Source organism: Leptopilina boulardi, unplaced genomic scaffold (genome assembly GCF_019393585.1).
Source record: "Leptopilina boulardi isolate dan_hultmark-lab unplaced genomic scaffold, ZJU_Lbou_2.1 LbouV2_333, whole genome shotgun sequence".
Lineage (NCBI taxonomy): Eukaryota > Metazoa > Arthropoda > Insecta > Hymenoptera > Figitidae > Leptopilina > Leptopilina boulardi.
This window is the reverse complement of record NW_026137900.1, coordinates 940,784-967,680: the sequence shown is the minus strand read 5'-3', so window position 1 is coordinate 967,680 and position 26,897 is coordinate 940,784. Positions and strand designations below refer to the sequence as shown.

Below are 26,897 nucleotides of genomic sequence, written 5' to 3'. Positions count from 1 at the left end.
ATAGATAAATATGGAAAATATTTGAATTTTAGTTGATTTTAAATTAAAATTTCGGATAATAATTGAATTTTATGTGATTTTAAATTGAAAATTTGGAAAATAATTGGATTTTAAAAGATTTTGAATTAAAAATTTGGAAAATAATTGACTTGTCTTGGATTTTGAATTAAAAATTTGGAAAATAATTGAATTGTCTTGGATTTTGAATTGAAATTTTGGAAAATAATTAAATTTCAATTATAATTTTAAATAACAATTCAATTTTAGTTGATTTTTGATAATTAATTTTGAAATGAAATTTTAGAAAATAATTTTATTTTATTTGAATTTAAATTGAAAATTTGGATAATAAGTGAATTTTAGTTGATTTTGAATGGAAATTTTGGGTAATAATTGAATTTCATTTGATTTTAAATTGAAAATTTGGAAAATAATTGAATTTTAAAAGACTTTGAATTTAAAATTTAATAATTTGATAATTAATAATCTGAGGCCTATAAACATATAATTTTTATTTTTATCATTTAATATGGAATAATATTCTAATAAATTTAAATAATTATTGATAATATTAATTTTTAATTTCTCTATAACAAATAAGGAAATATTCAATTTGGCGCGCTTGCGCGCGTTTAATATTGCTAGTAAAATATTTAATTCATTATTAAAAGATGGATCGAGACTACCAACAAATATGAGGCAGAGGGTTTTAAACGGTACATTAACTATCGAAACCGTTCAACAAAATGCAGATCTTGGAACATACACGTGTACTGCGAGAAATAAACACAATTTTACTGCTTATCGGTCAGTCGAAGTTCGAGTTTTGGGTAAGTGATTTTTTTCTATAAAATTTTTTTAAATTAATTTTCTAAATTATTCAATAGATTTGTTTTTTTTCAAAAAAAAACATTTCCAATCATTTTTCATGTGAAAACAATATCGGGTCATTGTTTCATTAACTTTCAAACCACATTAATTTTTAAATAATAGGGAGGTTAATTTTTACATTTTTTTTTTTTGCCCCCTTGAAAAATTTTTCGAGACAGAATGATAAATAATTTTTAATTATTATTTTTTTTAATACCTAAAGTTTGACATATAAAAATAATGGTATTTTTTTAGTAAAAAATATTTTTTATTCATAATTTGCAAATAATGGTAACGAATATTTAAAAAATACACACACATATATATATATATTTAATAATATATATATATATAAACAAGAGGGAAAAGTTTCTCTACGAGATGTTGATGATGAAAGCAACGAAGCTTTCAATCTAAAGTTAAGGCAAATCATCTTTCGGTCGACAAAATTTACATATTTACATATTTAGTAATAATTCTATTCGTCCAGTAGCATTAAGTACAGTACAACCTGTGTATGTAAAATACGTCATGCATACCAATCCCTCAACAAGTTTATATTCGTGGAATAATAATTTAGTTTCTATACATATATATATATATATATACATACCTGTCAAAGAATTCGTATATATAATATTTGTAAGCCACGCATTTACAATTGTCCCAACTTTCTAAATATATAATTCCAGCGTCAAAAAAAAAACCGCATATCCATATGCAAAAGTAAATTTGCATCCATCAAAAATTGATGAAATGTATCCAATCTCTATTTTTCAGTTTGATATATCGGATAATGAAATTTAAATAATTCAAAAACAAAAATGTTTACTTGACTAACCTAATTAAAAAAAATAAGTAATTCAGTAACAAAAAATTTTGTTGGAAAATATTATTAAAAAAAAATAAAGAACATGACTAACGAATATTTATATTTTTATGGGAAATAAGTAAGAATATTAATTTCCTATAAATATTTTGTTAGTTATGTTTATTTTTTAGACGTATTTTCATTTTTCAAAATAGCCTTTCAGATAATTTGATTTTTTAAACGAATTTTTACTTAACAAATTTTTAAGATAATTTTTATTTCATGGAATTTTTATTTTACAGAATTTCTTTTCAAAAAAATTTTTTTTTTTTAAAGAATTCTCCCACTTGGAATGATTCCCCGGAAAGTGCTCCCTGGAGGTTCTATCAGAATTCCGCCGGAATTCCGATTAATTTTTTCAAAAATTTTAGAGTCCTAATTCCGTCGGAATTCCGTCGGAATCCCATTGGAAATTCTTTGGAACTCCGATGGAATTCCGAGGGAATTACGTAGGAAGTTCCGGCGGAATTCTGATAGAACCTCCAGGTAGCACTTTCCGGGGAATCTTTCCAAGTGGGCTAATTAAATCGAATTTTTAATAAAAAGATTTGTAGAGAAATTCTACCAAATAAAAATTTAAAAAAATTTTCTAAAGTAAAAATTTGTTTTTAAATAAATTTTCTAAAATGTTAATTCGAAAAATGAAAATTTGTCTAAAAATTAATTATATTGAAAATGAAAAATGAAAATTGTAACTAATTATTTTTATGGGATAATCATACGCCCCAAACATGAATTATTTAAGTTTTTGTTTTTGAATATTATTTGCATTTTTAATCAAAATGTTGTAAATCAACATTTTAATTGAAAAAAAAAATATCTTTTTTTTGTTTTTTTTTGAGAATTGAATCGATTTTTATAGATGGTATTTTTAATTGTTATAATGAAGAAAATGAAAATTTTGCTAATGAGATTTTCCGCTTCGTAAAATTCCTGTCAGTTTAATCGCGAGTTAATGTATCAACTTTATATATATATATATATATATATATATATTAGTGAATCTGCAAATAATTGATCAGTATGCTGCAAAAGAGGCACAACTTCCTTTGATATAAGGAGAGTATATAGGAAGGTTTCTCAACGCCTCGGCAGATCTGCCCTTATTTTCTTGATGTCGGCATCGGAAATTGAATTTCGTATTCCTTAGAGCTTCAATCTCGATCTTAATGATTCAACGTGAATAGAGAAATCCTGCGCACATCAGAGCACCGCAAAATTCACTGCATCGCTCTCTCTCTCTATCTCTCTATCTCTTTCTCTCTCTCACTCTCTCTGTCTCTTTATAGCATAACTAAACCTGCACGCGCTCGCTCTCACAAAAGCTACTGTATAGTTATATAACGGGTGGATAGTAAAATTTAATTAGTTTAAATTACTTCGCAATTATATAATTGTCAAATCATTAATTAAAGTATAGTTTTTCATTATTCTATTACATAAAAATTCGTCCTGTATATTAAAATTAAATTAAATGAGTCCTTGGAAAGAATTATTTTTTTTTCTTTTTAATAATTTACTTAATTTTTTTAGAATATAAAAATGTCGAACAATAATTTTCTTTAAATATATGTAATTAAAGAAAAAAATTCATAAAAAGGGACGAATAAAATATTCAATGTTTTTTTGTAATTTTTCTTTTTTTTTTTTAGGATAATTTTTATTAATAATTTTTGAGGACATTTTGTACATGTTGTCATCGGTCTAAAATTATTTCTTTTTTAATTAAAATAATATTTAATTTAATTATTATTTACAATGGAAAAAAAGTTGTTTCAATATAATGATTGTAAATAATTTAATTTGATTCTATAATTAATAAATTTTTGTCAATGAGAAATTAGTTGAGAATTTTTATTGTCAGGATCGATGACGTCATTTGTTAAATGACCTTAATTTGCTTTTACATCCACCTGATGTGTATTTCTGGATAACATGTGTATATATATATATTATAAATGAATAGCATTCTGTATGTATGACTCTAAATAGCAAACTATCGATCACGATATCTTTTCTAACTTTTCGAAACAATCTTGAAGAGATAAGTGAAAAATCTTCTATAATTTGTGTTTACCTTAGTACTTGAACTTATTTATAGTTTCTCTCAAGTTTATCAACAGCAATGTGAAATACATTTTTTTTTTTAATTAAGCTTCGAAGGAATTTTGTCGTTAATTATTGTTTTATATTTTTTTTTCTTTCTTTCTTTGTAAAAGAATTTAGATAATAAAAATTTATTTATTTGTTATAATAAATAAAGAAAATAAATAATTTTAATAAATATTAATATTAATTATTAAATATTAATAAATTAATAAATAATGTAGAATTTACAAAAAAAATCCTGTCTGACCAAAACTGTTTTTACTACTTATACAAGAATTCTAAGAATTTGAACTATTTCGTCTGACTAAAGCGATCTTTTACTACTGATTCTAAGGTATATAGTAATTTTACGAATTTTTGTCTGACTAAAACTGTCGTTCTCCACTGATAAAAAAAGTTACAATAATGTAAAACTTATTGTCTGACTGGAACTAACTTTTAATGCTACTGATAACAAACATAACAGAATTTGTAAAGTCCAACTGTAACGGTCTTAAACTACTGGTGAAAAAAATTTCAAAAAACTTTACACGTTGTATAATAGAAAACAACTTTTACTACTGATAATAAACTTAATTAGAATATAGTCTGACTAAAAACTACTTTTACTACTTTAAAAAAAAATTATTTTATTTAACTAATCGGTTACTTGACTACTATCAAATAAATTTTTATTATAATGAATAATTTATTTGAATCAAATAATTTTTATTTTAATGAATAATTTATTTGAATCAAATAATTTTTATTTTAATTAAATAAAGTATATATTTGTTCTAAATGAAGAAATTATTGGTCTAAATATCTATATTGATCTATTTAATTCAAATAAAAATTATTTCCTTCAAGTAAATATTTATTTATTTATCAAACTAAAAATTATACAAAATTTTTAAATATTCCTTTTGATTGAAAATTTCTTTTAAATATTGTAATGAATTAAAAAAAACGAGTGATTTGACTCTAAATGACAATTATTTATTAAATATATAAAAATTTAATAATTTTCGACAATAATTCCGACAATTTTGCACAAATAAATTTCTGTGTAATAATTGATTAGTAAGCCGATATTCAACATTATCGAATGTATATAGGTATTTATACGAATTGATCAGATAATAAATATTGAAATTGTTGATGAACATTGAGAATGCACCCTTGAAATAAATACATATACAAAAATGGGTGTTAGTTCAAAAGTGAAAAATTAATACGAGATACTTTTGAACAATGGAAAAAAAAATTTTTTCCCCTATACTTTCTTTTGACCTTTTTTGTCCTTCCTGTTTTTTTTCTCTACTATATAAATATATATTGATTTTTATGTTCTGGACCAAAAAAAAAAATTTTTTTAATCTCTTTTTTTTAAACAAAAAAAAAAGTGGAATTAAAAAATAAAAAAAATTTAGTGGTTCCAGAACATAAAAATCACTCCGCATATTTTTTTGCCGATCGGCTATTAATTTTTGAACTAATGTTTAAGATGCAATATAACTTGAATCACTTCACAGCGACAGAATGCTACTTGTACCTTGTAAAAAAGGGGGTTTCTAATTTGATTTGTAAGATGTAAGGTATAGTTAGAAAGTTCTATATAGAGTTCCATTTCCAACGTCTTTAATTCAATTTGCAGAAAGCAATGCGTTTTAAGTTTTTTTTTTTTTTTTTTTTTTTTCTTCTTCTTTTTTTTCCCCCTTTTTTTTGTACTTCAACATCAAGCATTAAGCGAACAAAGAAAATAGTTTCTTCGTTTTTCTGATACAAGAATCGTTTCGATTTACGGATTGCCTCTCGTCTCGCTTGCCAACCAGGCAGAAAATGGCAAAGAATAGAATAAACCACCGTGGGTTGTTTGTACAATTTTTTCATTTATAACTCCAAAAAAAAAAATATATATATATATTTATATTATGATTTTTATATTAAATATAATATTATTAGAAAGAGGCGCGTTCTTTGTATAGAGATTTTTATTTTTTTATTTTTATACAAAATCGAAAAACTTTGAGTTAAAAAAAAAGAACTTATTTTTAAATTGTTCGGAAATATTGTTTTAAATATTAAATTCAAATTTTTTTAAAATACTGATTCTATTTTTTTGTATAGAATTCTAAAAATAGAAAATCGCTAAAAAAGTGATTTTTTATTTAAAGGAATATTTTTTTCTTTAATCAAGCGGAGGTTTTTTTTTTAACTAGAGATATATAGGAAAGGGGGGAGGGGTGATGAGAAAGGATCAGTTACGGTGGGATGTTACCTCAAGAATTTTACCTTCTAACTCGACCGCATAACCTTAAAGCCGCTTTTACACCGTCGTTTTATGGCGTTGCCTAGTCGCGCTCGAGAGAAGCTTTGCCATTCGATTTTCTACTACGGCATATGGAACGTTAAGAGAGCTAGTAAAAAAGCGTGCATAAAAACGCATGAGAGCACCGGCCTGGAAAATCGGACAAGCGACAACTAACACCGTGAAATATGCTGTTTTTAAATTAACACCTTTATTTCTTTCTCTTTTCTTTTTTTTTTTCTCTCTCTCTGTCTCTCTCTCTTTTTCTATATATTCCGAGATCGTTGTTTTAATTACAATCTGTAATTCAGTTTTTTCAGCTATCACCCGACGAGGTTTCTTTTTCATTAAGTTTCCATTATATGCTTGGTGTGGGAAATCTTTAAAAGCTTCCTCCTGTTTAATTCGATAAAGCGCAAGCTTGGCAAAATGAAACGCTACAAAGAATTTCACTATCTATATATATATATATTCTCCTTCGTGGAGACTCAATTATATTCGGTACATTTAAATTCAAGACAGAAAATTTTTTTAAATCTCTCCCAAGCTTTGTCTTCCTATTTCGAGAATGAAAAAAAAAAAACCATTTTTGCGGTGAATAAAATGGAAAATCTTTTTTCGTGACCAAAAGTCAAATATAACGGAATTAATTTTTTTTTGAAGGATTAAACAAATTTTAAAAAAGAAAATAAAAAAAGTAAATTAAAAAAATAAAAAAATTCTTCTTTTTTGGAAAATGAAGTAAAAATATATTTTTTTTTTTTTGTGGGGGAAAAACGAAATGTAAGAAATTAGTGGCAGATGTCATATAAGTTGAAAATCGTAAAAATCTTAGCGCGCATTCTGATTTTATTTCTAACTCGAAAGGTACTCTTGGCTTATATGGTGCTGACCCATATATGTCACAAATCTCAGTTACAACTTATATTGCCAAGTTTACGTCTTATTGGACCGTTGACCTGTATTTCTTCTCATTCCCTTAGCAAAAAAAAAAGTTATACTGCAATTTCATATTGAAGTCTTAATAATGCTTTTTTTTATAACTTCTTCGTAAATATTAAATATTTACTTCACTTTTTTTTTTTTATATAAATGAAAGCTGTTTGGTTTCTCTTTTAAAAACTCTCTTATTTACTATTTTTCTATTGTGTTCTATAGTTGAAAATTGTTTTTTCCCCGCATGAAATTTCAAATATAGTTTAAAACAAAAGTACCTTTTTTTTAAAAAATAATTTCTATTTTACTTCCACTTCTATATAGTAGAAGGAAAATATTTCTTTTCCATGGAATTTAAATATAGAAATTAAAACAAAAAAAAAAAATTTCTGCAAATTAAAATTTTGTTAAATATAATTTTTTTTATTTCATCTTTTCTATAACAGACAAAAAAAATATTTCTTCTCCGTTCTTTCCTATAAAATTAAAAAAAAAAAATTTCTGCAAATGAAAATTTAGTTATATAATTTTTTTTTTATTTGCTCTTCTATATTTTCCCTTTTATTCCCATGGAATTTCAATATATAGAAATTAAAACAAAAAAATTTCTACAAACATTTTTCGGGATAGATTTTTTTTTTCTATTCTACAAGAAAATATTTCTACAATATGTGTTCTATATTATATATATATATAAATTGACGATATGAAAATTGAAATATTTTTCATGAAAAATCAAATTGAGAACTATATATTTTTGCTTTATGTGAAAATGCGAAATGAATGCGTTTATATATATATATATACAACACTTTATTGAGGAGGTGAAATTTCAAACGTGAACTACTTTAGGATGGTGGGAGAGGGTGGTTGCACGTAGCATTCTCGAATTGGGAAGTGAAGCTTTATTTCAGAGCTGAGCTAAACTGGAAGTACACTATATAAAATTAATGCTGTTTGTAATTTTCGTACGCCACACTGGATGATGATAAATTTAAAGCTTGAAAAGAGAATATGTTAAAAAAAAAAAAAAGTTGAACGACCTCATACCATTTTTTCTATAACAGGCATCATGAAATATTTATTTCAAAACTTATACTTTGTTTAGTTAAATTATTTTTTTTTTTTTAAATTATTTTCACACACACACAAATAATATAATAATTCACAGTTATTAAATATACGAAATAATAATTTTTACATCCCAGGTAAAAAAAATTAACGTTACTAACGTTACTAACGTTACTAATGTTACTAACATTACTAATGTTACTAAAGTTAGTACCTATAAAAAAATTAAGAGTTTCTAAAATATATTTTCACAGAAACTTTGACACTACTTTCCCATTACCACTTTCACTTCCACTTTTTATAATTTTCATTCCCATTTCCACTTATACTTTTTCTAATTCTCATTCGCACTTCCATTCTCACTTCTACTCTTTCTAATTCACATTCCCACTTCACTTCCACATTTTCTAATTTTTATTCCCATTCCTATTTCCACTTCCAGTTTTTTATATTCATTGCCACTACCACTTTTTCTAATTCTCATTCCCACTTTCACATTTAACATTCACATTTCACTTTCACTTTCCGACAATGGAAGTGCGAATGAGAATTAGAAAAAGTGGAAGTGGAAGTGGTAATGTAAATAAAAAAGTGAAAATGAAAATGGGCATGAAAATGATAAAAAGTGGAAGTGAAAATAGGAATGAGAATTAGAAAAAGTGAAAGTGGAAACGGTAATGAAAATAAAAAAGTGGAAGTGATAATAGGAATGAAAATTACAAAAAGTGCGGGTAAGAACATTAAATACTTCCTGGTGGTCGATTTTCGACAAGTTTCTGCAAAAATACAATTTAGAAATATTTTCTTAATTTTTTTATAGGTACTAACGTTAGTAACATTAGTAACGTTAGTAATATTAGTAACGTTAGTAATATTAGTAACGTTAGTAATGTTAATTTTTCTACCTGGGATAATATAGAATTTTTACAATTATATAATATATTGAATCGATAATAATTATAAAATTTGTAATAAGGGAAAAATAATAATAATAATAATTGTAAGATAGTAATAGAAATAAATTAGAATTGATTGAAACAATGTGAAAATGAATCCGGACAATAAAGTGAAAACTATTTTTGTTGGAGAAAAAAAAAAAATTTATAAAAGCGTCTTTAGTGTTGGATGTGGAAAAAGGTAGTTCAGTGGAATCCTCGATAGAATTGGAATTCTGTTTGAGTAGGTCTTTGGAATCTTTTCTCCGAGTGCAGTAGGTTACTTGAAAATGTATTCGTTTCTCTCCCATAAGTTTCGCATCACGTTTTATAGCAGTGGAATACTATTTTCATGAATTTCCGTGAGAATTCGCATTCACTATTTCGTAGCTTAAACGCGTGTGTGACCGTCCAATGAACTCTATAGTAGAATTACTGTCGTGTGGTCAGACATGAAGTTAAAAGAAAGCTCAGAATTTGAAATTTTCCTCTCAGGCATTTTTTTTTTTATTTTTATTTTTATTAGTAATAAAAATAATTTTTGTCAAATTGAATTTAATTCATATAAATTTAGTACGAGTAGTAAAAGTCGTGTTTTAGTTAGACTTATTGTTAGACAAATTTTTTTGTGAATTTTTTATATATCAAGTAGTAAAAGTCAATTTAAGTCAGACAATTGTTAAAATTGTTTTCTTAACAATTAAATTTTATTTTAATCAAAAAAATCTTTTTTTTAGTTTAGTATAAAAATTGTTTGCAGTCAAATGATAATTTTTTTTTAATACTAATTTTGTTTTTCAGTAAAAGACATTTTTATAGTGAAACAGAATGTTCAAACATTTGAAATTATCTATTTATTTAATAAATAATAGGAGATTAATTTTGATTGGGAGGGGATTTTCAAAATTATGTATTATCGTCCTTTCGTATATTGACGTAACGATATTAATTTCATTGGATTATAATAATAAATATCATCGATATTCGACAGAAATTCACCAATATATTATCGAAAGTGAAATATCGAGAAAATACATATTTGCGGTTTTTGTTAAAAAATTGTATTGATTTCAATTGAATATTATTATTATTATTATTACTATTGTAAAGCATATTTCAGTTTCACGTTGTTGTCATCATATTGGTTTTATTATTCTCCACTTTTATATCTTCTTTTTTTTAAGTCTCTACATTTTCTTCAGTCTGTTTCTTGTTTCTTCGATAAAAATAGGATGCATTTCTTTTTCTTATGGCAAAACTTTTTTTTTTTTGACCTTTCTCCTTGAAAGCCAATTTCATAGCATTTATTTATGGCGCATAAAAGGAAATTTCAAGTTGACATACTGTATAAGAGTTCTTCTATTCATATACACCAATAAGAGAAAATTATCCACATGCTCTTTAAATGTCAATTAGATTATTGACTTTTCACTTTGAAATTATTCAATAATAATATATCATTTTATAATTGACATTTTGTTTGAAATTTTAAAAATATATATTTTTTTGATTTATTTGTTGTTAATAATTTAAATTAACAATTATATTTCAATAAAAAAATATAAGAATTTATTTGTTTTCAAGTAGTGTAAGTCGGTTTTTTTTTTGTCAGACTTGCAATAATTTCGTTTAAAATTGAGATATATATTTTTTTAGTAGTAGCTTCATCGTTTAGTTAGACATTCGAGAATTATGTAGAAATTTTTTTAAAAAAATTCTGTGACAGTTTTTGGTCAAACTTGACAATTTAAAGATTTATTTACAGCTATTTAGATACAATGTTCAGTAGTTTTAGTTTTTATTTAGTTAACCCTTGCAGGAAATAGACTAAATAATTAGGGAAAAATTGTTTAAAAAATTATGTATGTCTCGATTAGAACGATAATAATTTTTTCGTAAAATGTTTAATTGAAATACAATTTTCAGTAGTAGGGTTCCATTTTAGTCAGACATAAAGAAAATAATTGGAAATATTTCAGTTGTTTTTTAAGTAGTGTATGTCAGTGCTTAGTCAGACCGATAATAATTTTATTTAAAAATTGTAATAATTGAAGTATAATTATTGCTAGAAGTTTTTTCTTTAGGCAGACGTTCAAAAAAATAGTTTGATCCTTTTTTTCAAGTAGTTTAAGACAGTATTTGGTCAGACTGTCAATATTTTCTATACAGCAGTGAAATTTATAAATTGATAAATAAATTTTCAGTAGTTTAGTTCAATTTTTGTCAGACACAAAACATTAATTTTTTGCAAAATAAAACACTTTTAAGTAGTGTAAATCAGTTTGTGGTCAGACAGTGAATAATATAGAAAAATATTTCCAAGAAAATGTTCAGTGATAATGTTGTTGTTAAGTCAGACGTGTAAGGTATAATAAAGTAATAATGAGGGGAAAAATTACTTCTAAGTAGTGTAAGTCATTGTTTAGTCAGACAGTGAATAACATTATTAACCCCTTCGCTGTGTAGCAGAAATAAAGCTTCCGTGCCCCGTATGTGGTAAAAAAATTTTTTTAAAAAAAACCTGATGTTACCATACCTAAGAATACCTATTGACAAGTTTATCGTATTGTGTCTACTTATTTTTTTCTAGATGCTACTATAGCGGTCATACACACTGGTGGCACGATATTTTTATGCCTCTATAGAGGTCAATAACAGTGAAGGGGTTAAAAATTGTTAAATTATTTTAAAAAAATGAATTATAATTGTTAGTAGTACACTTCCCTGTTTAGTCAGACATTGAAGAATTCATCTAATTAGTAAAAATCGTAAGTAGTATAAAGCAGTATTTGGTCAGACTCAATATTTCTATAAAGCGCTGGAGTTTATGAATTGACACCATTTTTAGTGGTATAGTTTCAGTTTAGTATTAAAAAAAAGTTTAGTATGAAAATTATAATCCATTTAGAAAGATCTAACTTTTAAGTAATGGAAATCAGTGTTTGGTCAGACAGTGAATAATATATAAATATTGATAGAAAATTTTCAGTGGTACTATTGTTTTTTTAGTCAGACGTGCAAGGATTCAATCAAATAATAAGGGAAAAACTACTTCTAAGTAGTATAAGTCATTGTTTAGTCAGACAGTCGATAAAATTATTCAAAATATATTTTTCAACATTTATTACAAAGAAATATAATTTTTTAGTAGTACACGTCCCTGTTTAGTCAGACATTGAAAATTTACGCCAAATTCGTAAAAGTTGTAAGTAGTATAAACCAGTGTTTGGTCAGACGTTTAATAATTTCAGAAAAAAATTCATTTTCAATAGTACAGTTTTTTTTAGCCAGACACATTAAAATATCCATTACAAATTCTATAATTTATAATAAATTTAGAAAAATTGAATAAAATATGAATGAAAAATAAATAATTATGGTAAAATATTTCTAAAACGCATTGAGAAACAAAAAAAAGGGCAATTTTTTCCCATTAGGACAGAAAAAAAATTGCATCGACCCTTCTTGATGAACACACTCAAATGCTTTTAAAACACTTGTTTTTAAGATACTTTTGTTTGGCTCAGCTCGTTAAGAAAAAAAAAAATTTCCTTTTTCCCTACTCTTTTTTTTCCTACCGAGGGGTCTCTCTTTCTATTATATATACGTATATATATATAATGTCTATGAACTGCTTTGATGGAATGCAACCTTGTTCTGTATTGTTCTTTTCAGTGCCACCTAAAATCACGCCTTTCAATTTTGCTCGCGATTTAAACGTAGGGGATCGTACTAGCATACAGTGTGTTGTCGTCACCGGCGACCTACCTCTAACATTTACATGGCTCAAAGATAATGTGCCAATTGATGAAGTATCGGATACATCCCTGACGGGGCTTGAATCATCAATTGTTATTGGTAGTAAAAAATCGGGTCACGCTGATCAGCCCCGTCCAAGGGATCAGGGACAACAATTAAAGGCGATCAACATCCGCCAATATGACGCTTTTAACAGCGCTCTGAGCATTAGCACGATCGCACCTGCACACAATGGCACGTACACCTGTCGCGTGGCCAACGGTGCTGACACCGTCGCTCATTCTGCACTCCTCCACGTCAACGGTAACAGAAAACCGTTGGTGTTTCTTTATAAGCACCAACCCAAAAAAAAAAAAAAAAAAAAAAAATTCACCTTTTTTACATTGTCATTTTGACTGGGCAAAAATTAACGAAAAAATTTTTTTTACTTTCTTTTTTTTTTTGGTTGAAATAATGAGGAAAATTTGGAAATAGAAAATATTTCTAAAAAAGTAGAATTATTATTTTTTTTTTTGACAAATTTTGATTGAACATTTTATTTTTCCGATAGCCTAGGGATAAAGTAGTTGGTATGTATACTCTCCGAGTCGCAGGGTTCGATTCTTCTTGAAAGTGATTTTTTTCATTTGTGATGAAAAATAAATAAAATGTAAAATTAAATCGTAATCCCTGAAAAATGTTGAAATTAAAAGAATCTGTTTTTAAATTTAAATATTTTGAATTTTAATTTATATAATATTTTCTAGTTGAAATATTTCGTTTAATATTAAAATTAATATAATATAATTTTTATTGAATAAAAATATAAAATATTTTTAAAAATTTTCTTTTATATTAAAATGTTTATATTGATTATTATATATAAATAAATTTTGTATTTGGAATCTAATATTGGTAAAATTAGAAACACGATGTAAAAAAATTAGTAATTTTAAATGAAAACAAAAAAATTCGATTTAAAGAAAAATTGAACCCTGATGAGGAAAAAGCAGGTATACATGCACAAAATATTTTAATTTATTAAAAATAACAATAATTTAATATTACACTTTTTTTATTATCATAAAAAAAATATTTATCTGAAACAACGAAAGATTTCACTACAATAGCAAAAGTTTTAATTGTTCCAGTTAAATTTTTCACTATTTTAGTGAAACCTTTCGCTCTTCCAGATGAAGTTTTTTTCCGATTATTTATAATAAAAAAAGCATATTTATAATAATTATAAGAATTCAGACTAACGAGATATTATTAATACATTGATATTAATTTTTTAATTTCCTAGACGATAGAATTTCATATTCAGTTAACTTTAATAAATTAAAATTACTATAATACATTATCAGTAATGAATTCTCATATTTCCAATTTATAAATTATTTATTAAATTATAATTTAATCATTATTACAATTTTATTACTAATATTTTAATTAACTATTTTTTTATAATCGTAAATTTAAATTTATATAAATTTTTTTTTTTATTTAATATTGAACATTTTTATAATTAATAATTATTCCATAATATTTCATGTGAAAATTTTATTAATTAAAATTAAAATTATTAATAAATAAAAAAAAACTCTTGCCCAGTTACATGTCGATCCTCGTATCATAATTTTTATATTCCAATTTTTTATTTGCACAATTTTTCTCTTTTTCTTAAAAAAAAAAAAATCACTTTTAAATTTATTTAACTATTTTTTGCATGATTTAAAAATGAAAAAAAATTTGTTACGAGAATCGAAATGACAAAAAAGATGATCGTTTTTACTGAGAAAAGTAATGATTAAAAAAAACAAATAAAAATATCAAACATTATTAAAACAATTTACTATATATTTATTGCAAATCAATTTGAAATTAATGTTATTTATTAACTTTTTTATATGTTAATTTCAAATGATAAATTTCTGTTTGATTTGCTATTAATTTTTTGATAAAAATTGTTTTAATTAATTTTTGTAAAAAAAAAAAATCTTTTCTTTTTCATCAGTAAAGAATTCCTTTCTTTTTTTTCCAAAAATCTAACCTTGCCTGTTTTCTGCTACATGCTCTTTCACAAAATGCACGCTAAATAAAATTTTTTTTAGACGTTATAAATTCTTTCAGCTAAAACTTGTTCTATTTTCCTGCACGCTATTTTCTTCTGCACGCTAATTGCACGCTTTTTCGAACCGATTTTCAATGAAATACTTTTCAACTTAAAAACTTATATATTATACGTATATTATATATATAGTCTCAATAGTTCTGTATTTTGACTGATTCCACAGTTAATACATTTTTACTGTTATAGTATATATATATATATTCGATAGTCGAATGCATTCCCTGGACAACGTGTTGAGATAATGTTTCTCTAAGTCAGATGAAAATATCACTAATTAGTTAATGATTTTTTTTTAAAATTAATTACATATTTAATTACAATTTTATTATAACTAATTTTTAATTTTTTGATTTTTTTAATTCAGAAAAAAAATTTACTTATATTTATTTTTGAATAAATAAATTGATTAATTTATAAAAATATATATAAATTGCTATAAGCGATGTTATAATTAAAAATATGTAACTAGAGAATTTTTTTAGAATTTTTTTTTTATTTTTAAACATGTTTATAAAAGAGTGTAGCTAAAAAAGAGACCTTCTTATAAATTAGCCGCTAAGTGGAAAATTGTTTTAACATTCAGAAAGAATCTTTTTCCATTTGAGTTAATGAAAGTTTCTCTTGACTTCAAAGTAAATAACTCTATTTGCAGGCAAATTCACTTTGTCTAATGAAAGACAGATTTTTCACTCTTTTTTCTTTTTTTTGGCAAAAATAGAACATTTATTCTAGTCATTGACAAAAATGTCAATTTTAATAGAAAAGTAAATAAAAGATTTCTTATACTATTCTTTTGTAGAAAAAAAAAAAAATTTTGTTATTTTAACTTTTTTGGTTTTTTTTTTCTTCTGGTTTTTATGAAACATTTTCTCGTCCCTTAGCGCGTATGATCCTAAGTGACATTTTGAGTCTAGTTAAGATCTTAATGTCACATGACTGATGATACTCGACTATGCCCAGTTTTTAAACCGTGCTCGTTTCAATTTTCGTATATATTCGTAAAATGCATTAAAGGTCGTTTAAAAAAAAAATCGATTTTTCTTCCTCTACACAGTATATATAGTGTTTTTTTTTACATTACATTAATAGTTCTATAAAAAATATTAATCGAATAGTTAGATTAATTTTAGCGTTCATTTTTTTTTTTTTTGGTATTGACACAAAATAACAATCGTTTAAATATTATACTATGTATTTAACAATTTTTTGGATTGTTTCTTATATTCGAATTTTATATTCGTAGACAAATTTTTGAAAGTATGTTTTTGAATTCCTTTTTTTTTGGTATATGTTTTTTTTAATGACAATAATAATTTAATAATTGTCAAAAAAAAAAAAGACAAATCAGAGATGAAAAAGTTTGGAAATTGTTTTTTTTTCTCTGCGCGCGCAATTGAGAAAGAGAATATTGTCATAAAATTGCTTGAAACTCTCTCGCAGTCCACAAGTTGGAAAGCTGAAAAGGTTTGAAATCTGTCAATGTCATTGAGTTAATCCATTTCAATGAAGCAAACAATAGGACTTGGAATCCTCCAAAAGGGTGGAACGTCACTCTAATCGGTGATGAATCTTGATTGCTTTTTCAGGTCCTTTTCTTGATCTAATTAAAGAATGTAATTCTTCATTTAGAAGTTAAAAATTTATTTTTTCAATTAATTCAATACAATATAAAAAAAAAAAGAAAAACAATTATAATTTTTTTCAAAGTACAAATTGTTGAAAAAAGGACAAAAAAAAATCAATGGATTGACAAAACAAAAGATTGAAATTGTATAATAGATTGAAAAAGCTCAAAAAAAAGAGATAAAGAAGCAGAAGGATAAAAAAGCAACAAAAAAAACAATCGTTTCAGAAAAAAAATAGAAACAAACGATAGTTTGATAAAAAAATGTCAATACCTCAAAGCTAAATATTTTAAAATTAAATTATAATCTGAATTATTTATTTTTTAGAGAAAAATGATTAAAAACAATTATAAAAATTTTTTTTTAATTTTTTCTCGTTTCTTCAATCAATTATTGAATTAAATAAAACGTCATAAACAATTCTCTTTTTCTCAGCGAATAAAATTTCCATTTTCACGCGCAGAGATAAAAATAAGTCGGAGACTGTTTCTCCTCTGGTTTAGTCTCAAATTTCAAATTGTTTCCCAATCTCCTAGAAAAATACTCTCGGAGGTAGCAGATGGGAAATGGGTATTTTTCTTTTTTTTTTTATTATTATGGTTTGGGTAAGTAGTGAATAAATGAAACCCAAGTGAAAATAGTCGCAAAGCTGTGAAATGGGACCTCTTATTTATTTATTTTTTTTTTTTGAGATTGAATTAATTAAAACAGAATTTATTATATGAAAAATGAAAACAAAAAATCTAATTATATGGAATTTACGTAAAAAAAAAAACAAACAAATAGTATCAATTGCGTGACTATAACAATTATAGTTCCACCGCGGATTGCACCGTTTTATTTCGAAACTGGTGTCACCCAAGGGATGAGGACACAGCTAATGTGTACCACGAGCCAAGGAGATCAGCCGTTCAACATCACATGGCTAATGGACAAGAAACCAATTGAATTGAAAGAGAATGGTGATGTTTCATCGAACCAGTTATCGACGTCTGAGGAAAACAACAATATTCAGATAAGCGCCTATCCACCATTTTCCAGCATCCTCACGATTAGTAACGTCACTGCCAAGCATAGTGGCAACTACACTTGCAGTATTAGCAACATTGCTGGGGTCACCGAACATTCAGCAAGACTCTCCGTAACTGGTTTGTGTCAGATCTGCTCCGGGACTATCGATTTTTTTTTTATTTTATAAAATTTTCCTCTTGTTGAAAATTTTATTTATTTTTTTTATTATTTTCTATAGATTTATTGTTCTTTTTTTTGTTGCTTATTTATTTTTAATAATTTACGGTTGTTCTTTTTTAGGGTTTCGTGGTATTGTTGCCATATGGTAACAGTTACCATAGCAACCGTTTCCATAACAACCGTTTCCATGACAACCCTTACCATAGCAACCGTAACCATAGTAACCGTTTCCATATCAACCGTTACCATAGCAACAGTAACAACCGTTTCCATAGCAACCGTTACCATAGCAATCGTTACCATAGCTACCGTTTCCATAACAACCGTTTCCATGACAACCCTTACCATAGCAACCGTAACCATAGTAACCGTTTCCATATCAACAGTTACCATGGTAACAGTAACAACCGTTACCATAGCAACCGTTACCATAGCAATCGTTACCATAGCTACCGTTTCCATGACAACCCTTACCATAGCAACCGTAACCATAGTAACCGTTTCCATATCAACCGTTACCATACCAACAGTTACCATGGTAACAGTAACAACCGTTACCATAGCAACCGTTACCATAGCAATCGTTACCATAGCTACCGTTTCCATAACAACCGTTTCCATGACAACTCTTACCATAGCAACCGTAACCATAGTAACCGTTTCCATATCAACCGTTACCATACCAACAGTTACCATAGCAACCGTTACCATAGTAACCATAGTAACCGTTTCCATATCAATCGTTACCATGACCATGAAAGAATGAATTAGAAATTTTTACACTTATTTATTAATTTATAAAATTTTCTTCTTTTTGTTTGAAAATTTTATATTTTTTTTTTTACACTGAAAAAACAAAAATTTATTTAATTCAAATAATCGATAACTTGACTATTATATCAATGAAATATTTATTTGTATCAAATAATTATTATTTGAGTGAATTAAATATTATTTTCATCAAATACAGAAATTATTTGTTCAAATACAGTTTATTTAATTTACTCTTTTGGTGAAAAAAATTTTTTTTTTTTTTTTAATTTTACATTAATTTAAGTGAAATTGCATTTCAAGATCATCCCTGGATATATAATTTGATTAAGGTTTAATTAGTTCTTGATTAATATTGTGTTTCAATCGAAGTGAATTATTCAATTATCACATCAGGAGGAAATGATAAAAGATGATTGAATTTTCACTATATATAAATTATTATAATAATTAATTGATATTTAATTGATGTATCTAATTAATTTATCTAATTAATTTAATTTAATTAAATTTTCATTAAAAAATCTATAATTTATATTATTTAATCATTTTTCTACAATATTAATTTAATTTATTAATATTTTCATTAAACTGCAATTGATTTTGTTTATGATTTTTATTACTAATGTTGGATATATCAAATAACCAAACCCGGAGCATAATAATATATTACGTCCATGCCATTACCTTCAGTACACTGAAAAAAAAAAAAAAAATTATTTGCTTTAAATAATCAACTTGACTATCAAATAAATGTTTCTTTATATATAAAATAAATGTTTCTTTGTATCAAATAATATTTATTTGCATCTAATAATAATTGTATTTTGAATCAAACTTTATTTAAATCAAAAAAATTTTCTATTTGAAATAAATAAAATTTAATTGAATTAAAAATAAATAAGGAAATATTTATTTGATAATAGTCAAGTAACCGATTTATTTGAATCAATATAAATACATTTTTTTTCAGTTTATAAGAATAATTGTATTAATTATTAATTTAACATTATTATTTTTAATCAATTCTTTTTATGTTTTCAATAATAATTGAAGGAAATAAAAACATGGATGTAAATTTTCGTGAACTTGTATATAATATACATCTGAATAAAAGTGCACGCAACTGAAAAGAATCGGAATAACGAAACGATAATTAGTGTTAATTTTAATTATATATTATATAATTAAATTTTATATTATATTAAATAACTATATTTAGAATATTTATAATTAATTTATAATTATAATATTTCAATGGAATATTTTAATACATATTTCAGTATAATAAAATGAAAAAAAAAATTCCCTGAAATTGAAGATTTTGAAAGTGAGAGTGTCAATATTGTGTTTAAAAATATATTTCCGCGATAAAAGAATTTAAAAAAGAGGAAATAGATTTTCTATATATATATATATATAAGAATATATAACTGTAAAATTATCTATATCCATATATTGGTATACCGCATTTTCGATTGACCCTCTAAAGTAATTGCATATAGAATACGGATTGAGTGACATTCGGTGGTATACTGGGTGCGCGCACGTATAGTAAACTTCATTTTGCGCGCTGTGTTTATATTGGTTTACTCTTGGTGCGAGAGAACAAGTCACCAAAGTATCGTAAATTTAGATTACGTTTATGACTATAAACCAGCACGTCCACTGAATGTACTCGTACATCATGATTTTGACGTCATACCAGATATTTCGTTATGAGTGCCGAGTTATACTTTTTTCAACTCCATATATGCTCATTTCAATTTTTTTTTTTTTTTTCTCTATAGTACAAATGATATAAATAGAGACCCGTGCGAAAGTTCAAAGTCACTTATTTTGTTTTACATTGTTACACCATTAGAGAGAATGCCAATATTTCATAAAAAAAAAAGTTTGTTAAAATATTTTCAAGTTTTTCATATTTTATATTTATATTTGTTTTATATATTTTTTGAATTTTTCTTTTTTCAAGAATTTTTACAAAATATTTATATATTTAAAAATTTAAATAAATAAAAAAAATTAGTTTCAATGAAAAAAAAATATAGAAAATTAATATTTTTTCATTACTAAATAACGTTTTTTGTTACAAATTATAAACATTCCCGTTTTAAAAATTTTTCCGAATTCACTACTGGCGCGGTACTGGAATCAATTTTTGATAGTCAAATTTTGATAGGATTTAAATATATATTTTTTATTTATTTTATGAATTTTTAAATAGATTTTTAAAATTATATTGAATTTACAATTGATATTTTTTTTCATTATTTTATGATCCGCTTATGTTTAAATAAATAAATAAATTATAAAAACTATATTGTAATAGAAAAAAAAGTATATTAAAATTTGTATTGTTGAACCAAAAACAATCTAATTGAATATAATCATTTTGAATAGGCATTGAGTGATTAGCATGAGGTTTATGAAGCCAATGTCCCAATTATGCAATGACAGCATAACTGTTCCGGATTATGGAGAAATAAGCCTTCATTTACATAATTGTCGTAACATGTTAATATTGGTAATTAGATATGGTACAGTTCATGTTTTGATGCTATTGTATAGTTGGTACACCAATTTACCAACATTTAATGAAACGAAAATATTTTTTTTTGTTTTTTTTTGCCGCAAATTGACAAAATTTTTCTTGGTTAGAAAAAACTTTTTTTTTTTTAATGTAATGATTAATATAAAAATACTCTCTAAATCTGAATTAGTAAAAATGTTTACTAATTTGAATTAGTGACTCAATTTTCGCTTCTGAATTAATAAAATTTTACTAATTATCAGTAATTTTTACTAACAATTAGTAAAATTTTACTAATTATCAGTAAATTTTAGAAAAAATTAGTAAAATTTTACTAATTATCAGTAAATTTTACTAAAAATTAGTAAAATCTTACTAATTATCAGTAAATTTTACAAACAATTAGTAAATTTTTACTAATTATCAGTAAATTTTACTAATTATCAGTAAATTTTACTAATTATCAGTAAATTTTACTAAAAATTAGTAATATTACTAATATTAATAATATTAATATTATTATTATTATTAATATTACTAATATTACTATTTGATTTAGTAATATATTTTCTTTACTAAAATTTTTAATGAATGAATTCTCACTAATTAAAAATTATAGAGATAATTTTTAATTAATTTCAATTAAATTTTATCATTCCACATTGAATTATTTAAAGAATTTTTAATTGACATAAAATTAAAAATACTATTAAGAAACTACTCTCTAAATCTAAATTAGTAAAAATGTTTACTAATTTAAATTAGTGACTCACTTTTTGCTTTCAAATTAGTTAAATTTTACTAATTGTTAGTAAAATTTACTGATAATTAGTAAAATTTTACTAATTGTTAATAAATTACTAAATCAAATATTAAAATTTTACTAATTGTTGGTAAATTACTAAATCAAATATTAAAATTTTACTGAAAATTAGTGAAAATTTTATAATCTAAAGGAAACTTTAAATAAAAAAATTTTTTTTTCCAATTTTACAGTCAAAAAAAGTGGAAAAAATACTTTTCGCAATTTTTAAAATAAACACCACTATTGGAAGAGGATAGTAAATAGTGTTTGATAGTGCGCGCTGTGATATTTGTATTATAAAAATGTTCTTGGTTTATTTATTTTTTTTTTTTATTTTGTCTAGAGTTTCTCGAAAAGTAGTTTGGTGACGAGTCGTAGAAAATAACGTGTGTAAGGATGGTACTTCCGTGCTAAGTAAATCCGCCTTGTCGGGATTTACCCACTTCCGCACTCAACGGCAGAAGCAGAAATCTGTACTTTCCCGGAGAACACGTATATTTTCAACGACCATCTCAGCTTTCGGTTCCAGATTTTCATTCTCTGAGATTTCATTTTCTTTATATGGTCGACTCCCTTTGACACTCACTCTCAAAAACTGATGAAAATAATAATAATAATAATAATAAATATTATTATTACTATTGTTATTAAATTAAAATTATTGATATTCTAAAAAAGACAATAAAATATTCCAATGAATTGAATAGAGAAAAATTTATGTGAAAAAAAGTAAAATTTTTATTATTCTGATTCTTTTCTAAATAAAGAGCAAATTGTCTGTCGTAAATTATATATATATATAATTAATTAAATAGTGTTTATTGCACACAAAAAAACTAATTTTCACAGCATTGTGGTTTTCACAAGAATCGAATAATAGTGATAGATCACTGCAAATTAATATAAAAAATAATAATGATAATTTACGTAGGTGAGAAAAAAAATGTTTTGTAATTTTTACAATATTTGAGAATTGAGAAAAAAAAAGAAATATTTTCTATTGTAATTTCTTACAATTTGAAATATGAGAGAAAAATTTATTTTCTATATTGTAAATTGTACAATTTTTTTTTTTACATTTCTCTCTACGTGATTTTTTTTTTTGGCAAATAAAAAAAGGAAGGGAAAAATTTTTGTATTAATATAAAAATTGAGGGAGCTTCATTTTTTGTGATTCATTTTAATGCATGAAAGTGAAGAGAGATGATATAAACGTAATCATCATTTTCGCATGACTGGCGCGTGACTTCTACGAATTGCATAACATGATTAATGTTATTAATTAGTGCATTCGCATGACTATGTGATTTGTTAGATTTCTCATAATTACTCCCTAATGCTTTATGTAACATTGATGTACTCTTTAACAAAATTTATATATATATATATATATTAGACTTATCATATAGTAATTAATTTTTTTTTCATTATTTTTTATGTTTTACATTTTTTTTGTTGTTGCATAAAAATATTTCTAAAATAATTTTTCTTTGTAATTAGTTTAAATATTTTACTAATATTCGTAGATTTTCAATTCATTTTATTAATATTTTTTTTTATTTTACGTAAGTTATATTTTTTAAAAGGGAATGTTAAATTTTTTATTATTTTAAATAAGAAAATATTTTTTTTCTCGTAGAAAAAGTAACATATTATATTTTTATAATAAAAAAATCACTCTATTTTTTGCATGTTTTTAATATTTTACATTAAAATTTGCATGTTATTATAAAATTTATTATTTATTAACATTACATTTTTAATTATTTTTAATAATAAATTTTTTATATATTATCCAGTATTTTTTAATGTGAAATTTGCGGTAATTGTGTTAAAAGCATGTTCTGTTTTTTCTTTCTTTTATATTAAAATATATATATATAATATTTCCTTGTAATTTAGTTTCATTATTTTATTATGCATTTAAAATTTTTAAAATAAAATTAGTGAATAATTTATGATATTTGAGAAATTATTATATATATTAATTAAATTATAATATTTTTGGCATCTTGCATAATTGATATATGTCTTATGTTTGCAATTACTATTTTTGGAGACAAAATTGCGATTTTCTTATAGCATGTTTTTTTTTTTAAATTAATTATTAATATATTACGTGACAATTTTTTATACATTGAATTATTAATTCTATTTCGAGTGAATTGAATTTTATATTAACTAATTTTCATTTAATAAAAGAAAATTATTTTTATTACAAAATAATAAGAAGATGATAAACATTTTTTGTGCGAATTTTTTTTTCATGAAAATAAAATAAAAAATGTTTTTCCATTAATGATAATTGATTAAAAGAATATAAAATAAATAATTTTCTCCAAATAGAATGTTTGTTGTTTTTAGAACTTTTTTTCAGTTGTTAAAAAAAAATATGTTTTTTCAAAATAATTTTAACAAAATTACTTCATTTTTTTCAGTGCCACCGCAATGGAAAATTGAGCCTATCAACCAAGATGCCATTGTGGGTCACAGTGTTTCCATTGCTTGTCAAGCTGAAGGATTTCCGATTCCATCTGTAACTTGGAAGCAATCTAACAGTAAGTCATAGATCTTTAAGATGAAACGTAAATCTGACCTAGAAATAAAACTGAATTTCATCAAATTTTTCGCCTTTGATCACAAAGAGAAAATTGCGTTTTTTTTTCTGCAATTCAGTCGTCTTTTCTCTCTCTCTCTCGTGTTTTTTTCTCTCTCTCTCTCTCTCTTTCTATCATCAAATGTAGATCGATGGAAAATAAAGCTTTTAGGCAACTTTCAAAGCAATAGAAAGAGAGAGAGAGAGTCAATTCATGTTTTATACTTCAAAAATAAAAGCAGCTAAAATCCCGATAAAATAACTTGAATATTAAATTTCTCTCTTTGTTCCATTTTCATTAATATTCAAATGATAATTAATATTAATCGATTTGAATATGATATTTCACATATATTTTTTGCTTTTGGATAAAAGTAATTTAATATAAAGGATTAAAAAAATGGATAATATAAAATTTTTTTAAAAAGTGTACAATTTTTTCATTATGAATTTTTTTTTTGAAATTTAATTTTTAATTTATAATTAAAAAAAGATAATTTTTCTTCATAAAGTTTGAGTTGTTTTTTTTTTAAGAAATGGGGAATTTTTTTTATTTCTTTTACTAGGAAAGATTTGGCGAAGAGATTTTCTTTTTTTTTTTTATTCAAGATTTTGCTTGAGGCTAGTTTTTCGATTTCGCTCGCGCCACGTTATACAACGAAAGGCTCTTTTGTTTGGAAAGTTCCTTCAACAATCTTAAAGAGAGGGAGGAGGGATAGAGGGATGGTCTTTACATGAACATGAAGCATTCGCGTGGTAATGCCTGCTTTCATTGACTCATAATAATTCAAGCTAGAGGAAATTCAGTCGATCTCCATCAGAAATTTTGCTGATCGACACTCTCAGCGGTTTCATTCAAACCGAAAATAAGCTCTTCGCTCTATATCTATATATTGAAGGGAGAAGATTACTTTCATCCGTGATATGCTCCTGACGTGCTTTAGCTCACTTGCACTATTGCCGCGAGGTGTATCTTGCAAGACTAGTTTCACAAAACCTGCAAGCTATACTTATCAGGGGCAAAAAAAAAAATATTATTCTACTTTAAATAACAAACTATCCAATTTTAACCAGAAAAATATATTGAAAAATTTATAATCATTTGTTTTAAAAAGCAAAACTTGAGGAAAAAATTTATATTTGATGATAGTTATATGAAAAAAAAAATTTATAATTAAATTCAAATTTAATTTTGTCTGATGTTAAATAAAAATAATTTTAATCTTGTCTGACTGAAAGTTGATCTAACTACTGATATTTAATTTTCACAAAAGAAATTCTATGGTCTGACTAAAACTGACTTTTACTACTGAAAAATTAGCACAAAAAAAATTCAATTTAAAAACAACAGTGAGACACTAAAACAAATTGTCTGACAAAAATTGTTTTTTACTACTGATGGCAGTATTTTAAAAAATTTGTAAGATAAATTAACTGACTCTACGGAAAAATAACGAATATTTGAAATACATTATCTGTCTGATTAAAACTAATATTTTCTACTGATTCTAAAATTTAAAGAATTTTTTTGACATTCTGACTGCTAAAGAAATTGCTTTCTGACTAAAATTGTCTTTTTTTATAAATAAATAAGTTATAAGAATTTACAACTTGTCTGACTAAAACTGATATTTATCACTGAAAAATAAGAAATTTTTAAATTCAAATAATTATAAGTCTTTAAAAAAACCTGTCTGACTAAATCTGTATTTTTCTACTGGTACAAATATTATAAGTTTTGAAAAAACTAGTCTGACTGAAACTGACTTTATTTACTCACCACTGTTGTTATTATTTTTTTTTTTTAACTTTTAACTAATTTTGTTAATTTAATAACATGTCTGACCGAATTTCTATTTTACTACTTAAATAATAAATACAACTTTTTGTCTAACCAGAACTGACTTTTACTACTGATCTAAAAAAATATATTGAATTTTTTACTTTTTCTTTATTTTCAAATAAAAATTATATTCCTCATCAAAAAATAGTTAACAATAGTCAATTATTTAATTAAAGGAAAAAAAAAATTTTCAATCTATTTTTCAAAATTTTTTTCTTTGTTATATTAAAAATATAAATCCACTTCAGTTTTCTTTATCCAATATTTTCCGCTAGCCAATTATATTTATATCGACATCTGCATCTTGACTTCAAGTATAATGAATCATAAAATTCCGACGGTTTTTTTTTTTACAATCAATATTACATTTTCCGAAACAACTTGAATTGATAGAATAGAAAATATCGAATAATAGAAATATCCATCACAAAAGATATAAATATATAGAATAGAAAAAATAGTTTAAAATAAATTTTTAGAATATGGTATATCTCTGAATGAAAAATAGAATGAAAGAAAGAAAGAAAAAAAAACTTATATGGGTACACAATGGTTTTTCTTTTGATAAATGAATGGTCT

The 26,897-nt window shown here is 24.5% G+C and overlaps 1 protein-coding gene across 11 annotated transcripts in view; it reads left to right on the top strand.

Moving 5' to 3' along the window:
• Positions 1 to 26,897, top strand: part of LOC127285523 (cell adhesion molecule Dscam2-like) — a 163,185-nt gene that overhangs the window by 93,612 nt on the left and 42,676 nt on the right. For 6 of the 11 annotated variants that reach the window (XM_051311599.1, XM_051311600.1, XM_051311598.1 and 3 more), the window contains exons 10-13: positions 672 to 830; positions 12,758 to 13,144; positions 17,395 to 17,727; positions 24,318 to 24,437. In XM_051311599.1, the coding sequence (XP_051167556.1) occupies positions 672 to 830; positions 12,758 to 13,144; positions 17,395 to 17,727; positions 24,318 to 24,437 (999 nt within the window). The remainder of the gene's footprint in view (positions 1 to 671; positions 831 to 12,757; positions 13,145 to 17,394; positions 17,728 to 24,317; positions 24,438 to 26,897) is intronic. The other 5 variants (XM_051311604.1, XM_051311602.1, XM_051311606.1 and 2 more) reach the window with 3 other exon arrangements.